Source organism: Penaeus vannamei, chromosome 15, assembly GCF_042767895.1.
Source record: "Penaeus vannamei isolate JL-2024 chromosome 15, ASM4276789v1, whole genome shotgun sequence".
NCBI classification, from domain to species: domain Eukaryota; kingdom Metazoa; phylum Arthropoda; class Malacostraca; order Decapoda; family Penaeidae; genus Penaeus; species Penaeus vannamei.
In genome coordinates, this window is record NC_091563.1 from 12,990,381 (window position 1) to 13,000,380 (window position 10,000).

The window sequence follows — 10,000 nt, forward strand, 5'->3', positions numbered from 1 at the left end:
ATATCTGTAGAATATATGGTTAGTTGCTTATCTTATTAGTCCTCTTTAGCAAGTATTGTGCATTTATTTATAGTACAAATTGAAGACTAGAATACCATTTTTATTTATTTTATTAACAGTTCTGCTTCCTCAGTGTTGATAGTATTATATATGGATAATCAATTGCTATATGAAGATAATTGTTTCATTATTCAATGTTCCAGGTCCATTGAATCCAGCTACGATACTTTGGAAGCAACTTGCAGTGGAAGGCTTCATTGTTACAAGATGGTTTGACCGCTGGATGGAAGGAATTGATCAGATGAAGCAGTGGATCAATGAGGTTAGTAGTGATCTTGTATAATGTTTTTTTTCGTGAGGCTGGTACATTTTGGCTCTTTATCAAGGTTTTTCACGTGTGCTTCTGTTTAGCTATATCTTTGTTTACTCTCCCTTCCCATTCTTCCTCCCTTTTCTCATCTCTTTTTTTATACATTGTGAGTTAAGTAAATGAATAAATTTCTTGATATCCATAGACATGTTATTTTGTATCACTTTTTATTCTGTATTAAAAAACAAACAAACTAAAAGTGACCTTATCCATTTACAGGGCAAAGTCAAGTACAAGGAAACTGTTGTAAAGGGATTTGATAAAATGCCAGAAGCATTCATAGGCCTCTTCCATGGCGAAAATACAGGCAAGGCCATTGTAGCAGTCTGAAGAACCATATATGAAACAAAGCTCAAAACAGTCTACTTTTTCATAATTTAAGTTAATAGGAAACCACAACATAAAAATGATACATTTCTATTCTTGAACCGTTATGGTATAAAAATATGCAAATACTCTTAATTTACAAATAGGCCAGTACATGCTTTTCCATGTCTCCTTAATTGTAGGAGATGCTATTTTTTTATGTATGCAGACTTTTTTATTGCTTTTGCTTTCTGCTGTTAGTTAATTATCTTTCATTCTTCAAAAATGACCTTGTTAAGGCATTGTTCAAATTGAAATAAAGAGCAAAAGTTTAGTCATATTTTCCTTTAATACAAACAACCTTATTTAACTAGAGAACATTTTGATAATGGTGTATATTTTTCTTCGAAAAGTGGAAAGTAGCAACCACTGTGCTTGGTGAATCTTTAATTAATGAATGCAATTAAGTATGGCTTTCACAACAGTAAGGTTAAACTGAAATGATCATTCTCCTAATATTTTTACAATGGTTATTCTAAGATTGATAACTGGGTACAATTGACTTCATACAGTCTTTGAAAAATTGTCTTAGAATGAAAGTCATTAGATTTTTTTTTTTTTTTTTACTCGCCTAGTAAATAGGGTAAAAAAAACGTAGATGATTAATGATAAAAATACAGGGTTTGATTATTGGCTGACTTTTAAACTCGGATATTTTATTGTAATTAAAGTGTGCGCTGTAACAACAGGTTGCAAACTAAGGATCAATCAGCCGTAAAGGAAGGAGAATTAATATATGCATGTCTGAGGATATTCTGTGAAAGGAAGATAATAAATCTGGAACTTTCACTGTGGTACCATTTTATGCTATGTGAATGAATGTGCAAACAGCCAATATTATGAGGCATAATAGAGAGAATATGTGCGGAGGTGATATTGCAGTCACAAGTATCCTGACGGTAATTATCATAAATGACTAAGTGGTTTCACATGTGCACATTCATATCAGCCATTATACGCTAGGTATCAATGCACAGATCACCTCTGAGAACCTGTCTACATAATCAAGCACTGACTGATGGGCATTCGCTTAATACCCGTCATTCAGGCAAAATTGGCGAGCCAACCAACGGAGAGCCTGTTTGATACTGGGTATGAATGGCATTGTCAGTATAAACTCTGGCAATGTTTCATTTTACCTTTGTGTGCATGTTACTGTTGGCACATAAGTGCATATTCACCTGATTTGAAGTGTTTTCTAGTTCAGATAGAGATGACAATAGAGAAACGTAACCCTTTACTTAGACGAAAGCAACGAAAATGGACCTGTTGTGTTTTTTTATGGTGTTTATGTTACTGTGTTTGTACTTGTGTTCATGGCCCTCTCTAGACGATCTTACAATCACCTCCTCTGGTAAGCACCGCCTCAGTAGAGCCCAGCGATGTCTGGACCTTTTGTCTGAGGAGTGTTGCAGGACGAGTCTAAAAATTTCAGCAGCAAAATCAAAAGCTATGGCTCTGAAAGCCAGTGTAAAAAACACTCACTGTCCAGGGCATGGATCTGGAATGGGTTAAGGACTATCAATACCTTGGGGTTTGGATAGGTCACACACTCACTTTCAAAAAGGAGATCCAGTGCCTGCTTGATCGAACTAAAGAAAGGCTGTTTGTCATTGAAGTAATGACCGGGAGACACATAGGAGCGGGACACAAAGTACTAAGAGCATTCTGTGTATACGCTGTCCGGCCTATTGTTGATTATGCTTCTGTCGACCTCATTGTTTCTAGCAACTCCTCCGGGTAGTAGAACCTACTTCGCGGACAGATCTGTGGATCCCATAAACCACACTGCAGGCGCCGGCTTCGCAGCAAGGGATACCACAACATCCATCAGGATCACTAACAATGGCACCTCGCTCCAAGCAGATACAATTGCGATCATGGGAGCCCTGGCCTACGCGTCCCTAAGGAAAGGACAGGTGGTTATACACACCGACTCTAGATCTGCCATTGACTGTCTATAACACGGCATGCACAACGGCTACATCTAACTCCTAACCACTCCTCACCACAGCACAGAGGATCCTTGATCAGGGTAGAAGAGTAATCATAAACTGGGTCCCAAGCCACATAGGCATCCGAGGGAATGAGCTTGCTGACAGACTAGCCGAAAAGGGCAGGAGCATGTCCCAAACCCCCGTGATGGTCAAAGAATATTGAGCTATAGGTCCATCGATACGGTGCTTACCATTCTCCGGCGGACACAGAAAATACCACAAACTCTCCCTCACCCCAGGATATGATCAATTGGCACTTCCTCCAAAAATAGAGGTGCCGAAGTCCTACTGCACAGATTAAGACTAGGTTACCCATGCGCTTGGCAAATATTGATGACGCGGTCGACAAGAAATGTAAGCATTGCGGCGAGCCGAACGCCAACCAGTTACGTACAGAATTGTGAACACGCAGTTTCTGAGACAGGGACCCCACCACAGCCGTCGGGCTGATAAGAAGGGTATGCCACATGCTTACGTCGTGGCAGCTGGATTGCTTGCTTGTAAGCCAGCCTCCACGCTAAGCATACGGTTCAAACAAAACCCATGAAATAACTAGAAAAATCTGCCACAGGCCGGGCCACTCCAGAGAAAAGGCTCGGACGAAGCTAGACTTCGCAAATCTAGGTACACTGAACGGCCTCTCTACCTGTTGGACTACTAAGGGAAGGATAAAAAATAATTTCTCGGATTTTTTTTTTTTTTTTATAAACAGACATATACTAACATAACAAGGGGCTAGATATAAACATTTTATAAAAAAAGAAAACAACAAAGCATAATTCAACAATCACGCGTAGTAAAACGGGTCCGGAGCCACGTAAACAGGAGCTTCGTCAACGGGCAGCATGGAAATGGGCGCCTTCGGGATGGGGGCTGTTGGAATGGGAGCCACGTAAATGGGAGCCAGATGGACGGGCGCGCCTTGAGGGGGAATGTTCCTCACTGAAATATCCATTTTACTCTTGTGAACCATATGAAATTACTACGACCATAAATACCTGTTGGTGATGGGCATTCGGGAAGGGTTGTACATACTTAGGTGAAAAGGAGAATATGCCGAACTGTAGGAATAAGGAAAGGTCTTGGGATATGTTGCGTGAACCAATAATGTGTAATTCTCACATTATCATTTATCAGTATTGTGTTTAGTATCATAATTATTATTATCATTACTATTATTATCATTATCATTATTATCTTTATTATTATCATTATCATTATTATCATTATCATTATTATCATTATCATTATTATCATTATCATTATTATCATTATCATTATTATCTTTATTATTATCATTATCATTATTATTATCATTATCTTTATTCTTATTCTTATTATTATCGTTGTCATTGTGTATATATATAAATATAGTGATGATGAAGATTATTATTATTATTATTATTATTATTATTATTATTATTATTATTATTATTATTATTATTATTATTATTATTATTATTATTATTATTATTATCATCTTTATTTTTATTATCATCTTTATTTTTATTATTATCTTTATTTTTATTATTATCTTTATTTTTATTATTATCTTTATTTTTGTTATTATCTTTATTTTTGTTATTATCTTTATTTTTGTTATCTTTATTTTTGTTATTATCTTTATTTTTGTTATTATCTTTATTTTTGTTATTATCTTTATTTTTGTTATTATCTTTATTTTTGTTATTATCTTTATTTTTGTTATTATTTTTATTTTTGTTATTATCTTTATTTTTGTTATTATCTTTATTTTTGTTATTATCTTTATTTTTGTTATTATCTTTATTTTTGTTATTATCTTTATTTTTGTTATTATCTTTATTTTTGTTATTATCTTTATTTTTGTTATTATCTTTATTTTTGTTATTATCTTTATTTTTGTTATTATCTTTATTTTTGTTATTATCTTTATTTTTGTTATTATCTTTATTTTTGTTATTATCTTTATTTTTGTTATTATCTTTATTTTTGTTATTATCTTTATTTTTGTTATTATCTTTATTTTTGTTATTATCTTTATTTTTGTTATTATCTTTATTTTTGTTATTATCTTTATTTTTGTTATTATCTTTATTTTTGTTATTATCTTTATTTTTGTTAGTATCTTTATTTTTGTTAGTATCTTTATTTTTGTTAGTATCTTTATTTTTGTTAGTATCTTTATTTTTGTTAGTATCTTTATTTTTGTTAGTATCTTTATTTTTGTTAGTATCTTTATTTTTGTTAGTATCTTTATTTTTGTTAGTATCTTTATTTTTGTTATTATCTTTATTTTTGTTATTATCTTTATTTTTGTTATTATCTTTATTTTTGTTATTATCTTTATTTTTGTTATTATCTTTATTTTTGTTATTATCTTTATTTTTGTTATTATCTTTATTTTTGTTATTATCTTTATTTTTGTTATTATCTTTATTTTTGTTATTATCTTTATTCTTATCATTATCTTTATTCTTATCATTATCATTATTCTTAGTCTTGTTCTTAACTTTATCATTATTCTTAGTCTTGTTCTTAACTTTATCATTATTCTTAGTCTTGTTCTTACCTTTATCATTATTCCCATTCTTATTATTATCCTTGTCATTGTGTATAGATATTTACATATAGTGATGATGAAGATTATTAATATTATTATTATTATTATTGCTGCTATGGTTATCAATATTATCATTATTGCTTTTATCATTATCATCATTATTACTATTACTAAAGGTAATAATAACTGTAATGATAATAACATCATTACAGTTATTATTACCTTAACATTTATCATCATTATCGTTAATATTATTATTATTGTCGTTACAATTACTATTATTATTACAATTGTCATTATTATCATTACAATTGTCATTATTATCATTACAATTGTCATTATTATCATTACAATTGTCATTATTATCATTACAGTTATTATTATTATCATTACAGTTATTATTATTATCATTATTACTATTAATATTATCATTGTCATTACATTTGTTATTATTTGTTATCATTATTGTTATTTTTTTATTATTACTATTGATATCATTATTATTATTACCATAATCAATATTATTTCTATTATTACTATTACTATTATTATCCTCATCATCGGGATCGTTACTCCCGCCAAGGAAGTTATGTTTTTGGTTGCGTTACTTAGTTAATTTATTAGTTACCAGTAGAATTCAAAAATGTTATGAACAGATTTTTAATTATTATTATTATTATTATTATTATTATTTATTTTTTTTATTTATTTATTTTTTGCTTAAGGTGTGCCTCGAGAAGGAGGTGATTTTAATATAATTCTTCAAGTGTGATTATTTTCATTGCAGCAGGTACCCTATTGCTTGGCGGAGGAATAGCACATACCTGAGCGCTTCTAGTTATTATTATATTGATATAATTATCATTATCTGCATTATTTTATTATTTCCTTATCATTATTTTATATAATTATTTTCTATCATTATGTCGTTTTCAATAGTATATCATTATTTCATATTATTATACCAATATTTCATATTATTATGTCATTATTTTATATTATTAGATCATTATTATTAGAATATCGTTATTATTAGTTTATAAATATTATTTAAAAATAATTATCAGCATATTATATACATGTTCTGTATTCCTGCATTTGATACTACTGACTGATTACATGCATACTCCTCACTAGTGTAGTTGGCAAGTAGTCCAACATCAACGGGGTTCTTTTCAACATGCATCATTATTAAAACAGCTGAAACCTTTTCGTGATGAAAATAAATGTGGAAAGCGAACCCACGTCTCCACACTAAAAAATAAAAATGTGACACTATTCATTAAAGATACACATAAAAAGAAATACGTTTCTTTAAAATGACTTTAATAAACAATCACATGTACACAAAATAACAAAGGGAAACCCGCACATTCTGTATAAGGAATAATAACAAAATCACGCGTAATAAAACGGGTCCGGAGCCACGTAAACGGGAGCTTCGTCAACGGGCAGCATGGAAATGGGCGCCTTCGGGATGGGGGCTGTTGGAATGGGAGCCACGTAAATGGGAGCCAGATGGACGGGCGCGCCTTGAGGGGGAATGTTCCTCACTGAAACGTCCGTGTTATCTCGACTGTTCAGTTCAGTTCAGTTAGATATGCGAAGTCATGCTTCACCCGGGCCTTTTCTCTGGGGTGGCCCGGCCTGTGTTAACTATTTCTAGTTAACTCAGGTGGTTTCTTTGAACTGCATGCTTACCGCGGTGGCTGGATTGCAAGCAAGCGATCCAGCTGCCACGGTGAAAGCATGTTGCACACCCTTTTTACCAGCCCGGCGGCTGTGGTGGGTGGTCCCTGCCTCAGAAATTGTGTGTGTACACAATTCTGCAAGTAATGTAACAGGGTGGCGTAAGGCTCGCCGCAGTGTTTACATAACCTCCCAGACTCACTGTCAATAATTTGCAAACCGCATTGGTAACCTAGTCTTAGTCTGAATAGTATGACTTCGGTACCTCTTTTTGTGTTTGGGGGAAGGGCCAGTGGCTCATAGCCTGAAGCATCTGAGTACAACTTGGCAGAGAGCGATTTTGTGATGTTTTCTCTATGTGCTCCCCGGAGGACCGCACACGCTGCAGCTTTGGTACCTTGGCTGTCCCCTTCGGCTGGGTTTAACGATCATGGAGGATGGGGGCATACCCCTGCCCTTTTCGGCTAGTTTATCAGCAAGCTCGTTCCCTTGTATGCCTATGTGGCTTGGGACCCAGTTTATGATGATTCTTCTACCTTGACTAAGGATTCTTTGGGCTATGTATAGTACTGTTGTCAAGAGGTAGATGTTATCTGGGGGCTTGCTATGCTGTAAGCTGTCAATAGTTGCTCTTGAATCTGTATGAATGACAACGTGCCCTCCCCTCAGGGACGCGTGTGTCAATGCTTCCATGATCGCAACCGTTTCAGCCTGAAGCGTTGAGGCATTGTCAGTGACCTTAATGGATGCTGTGGTATCCTTTGTTGCAAAGCCGGCGCCTGCAGTATGGTTTATTGGATCCACGGATCCGTCCGTGTAGTAAGTTATACTACCCGGCGGAGTTATTTGTTCAATGACCCTTTGTGCTTGTGCCTTTAGGCTAGGCATGGAATATTGACCTTTTCTCATTGTGAGATTTAGAATTGAGAATTCGATCATTTCGTTTGCCCACGGCGGGGGTTCTTTGTAATCAGGGTGAGGGGAGTCCATACCCTTGGCAAGCAATGAATCTTTTAGTTGAAAGCGCATCAAAACTCTGGCTGTATGTATGAGCCAGGAATTGTCTGCAAACAACTGGTAATCTTGTTGTAGGCGTCTGAGAACTCTTTGTCTTAGATAGGAGTTTGTGGGTGCCTGCAGGACCTTGGAAAGGAACTGTGCTGCCATTAGATCTATTCTAGTGTCCACGGACGGTAAATCAGCTTCCATGAGGAGGTTGATGACCTTTGTCCACTTAGGTGCACCTAGAATTATCCTGGCTGCTTCCAGTTTTTCTTTTAATGTTGTGCTGGAAGCAATGAGGGCGACAGATGCATAGTCAATAAAAGGACGGACAGCATGTACATAGAATGATCTTAGTACTTTGTGTCCTGCTCCTATGTGTCTCCCTGTCATGACTTTCATGACTGACAGTCTTTCCTTGGTTCTGTCAAGCAGGTATTGGATCTCCTTTTTGAAAGTGAGTGTGTGTCCTATCCATACACCAAGGTATAGATAATCCTTCACCCATTCCAGATCCATACCCTGTATGGTGAGTTTTTTGTTTCTGACATTGGTTCTCAGTGCCATTGCTTTGGATTTTGCTGCTGATATTTTTAGACCCGTCCTACAACACTCTTCAGACACCAGGTTCAGACAACGCTGAGCTCTAGTAAGGCAGTGATTGCCAGAGGCTATGATTGCCAAGTCATCTGCATAAGAGATGATCTTGCATCCCTCTGGCAGGTGAATGTCGAGTATGTTGGACATGAGGGTATTAAACAGGGCTGGACTAAGAACCACTCCCTGAGGAGTTCCATTTTCAAGTGGCATGTGCTGTGAGAGGTGGCCTTGAAATCTGACATTTGCTGATTTATTTTTAAAATAGTCAGCTATCCAGGCCAAGAGTCTGCCTTTGACTTCTTTGTGGATTAGGGTCTCTTGAATGGCAAGTGGACTTGCCAACTCAAAAGCCTTCTCCAGGTCAAGGAAGACAACCACGGCGGGCGAGGTGCAGATTGTGCTTAAGAGTGTGGAAATGCTATGAGCAGTGCTCTTACCCCTTGTGAACCCGTTTTCCATAGGAGCCTGTTGAGTACCATCTTTTCAGCTGTTTTTCCCAGGCAGCTGAGGAGAGAGATGGGACGGTACTTGCCAGGCTCCTTTGGCTTTGGGATTGGAACTATTGTGGCTTGTTTCCAGCTCTGGGGCACCGTGGCTGTTTGCCAGGATTTGTTGATAACCTGCAAGAATGCAAGTTCTCCTGCAAGGCCAAGATGCGAAATGATGGGGTGAGAGATTCCATCAGATCCCGGTGCTGACCCAGAGCTGGATCTCGACTGCCTTTCCTATGCTGTTATACAGATAAATGTTGATCAAGTGATGTTCCTTCAGTCAGTCAGTTGTGGGGATTCGGAGAGGATTCCACGTCTTGGTGAAAAAGAGTGGTGATTTTACCATGGAAATAAGGAAAGGTATAGCTCAGATCTTGTTAAAAATAATCGAAATGTCCGTATATGAATCAATAATGTATAATCCTAAAATAAAAGGCATTGATATATACACACACACATATATATATATACATATAAAACGCGCCCGGTACATTTGTATGTGTACTTGTGTATAGATATAAATATAAGTGTAACTGCGTGCTACTATACATTTATGTCGTATGCATTTTGTATACATGCATACATACAACATACACGCATGATCACATTTATATATACATATATATATATATATATATATATATGTGTATATATCTGTATATGTATGTGTGTATCTGCACACCATATATGTTCATTGTGTAGGTATATGACTATATATATATATATATATATATATATATATATATATATATATATATATATTTATATATATTTACACATATTTACACACACACACACACACACACACACACACACACACACACACACACACACACATATATATATATATATATATATATATATATATATATATATATATATATATGTGCATATATATATGCACATATATATGTGTATATATATGCACATATATATGCGTATA

The 10,000-nt window shown here is 35.0% G+C and overlaps 1 protein-coding gene across 1 annotated transcript; it reads left to right on the forward strand.

Annotated features, from left to right (window-relative positions):
- Positions 1–154: 154 nt before the first annotated feature.
- LOC138864193 (prostaglandin reductase 1-like) lies at positions 155–1,010 on the forward strand. Its single transcript, XM_070130442.1, has 2 exons — positions 155–322; positions 590–1,010. Exons 1-2 carry the CDS (start codon positions 170–172, stop codon positions 698–700), a joined length of 264 nt encoding a protein of 87 aa, XP_069986543.1. The 5' UTR covers positions 155–169; the 3' UTR covers positions 701–1,010.
- Positions 1,011–10,000: the final 8,990 nt, after the last annotated feature.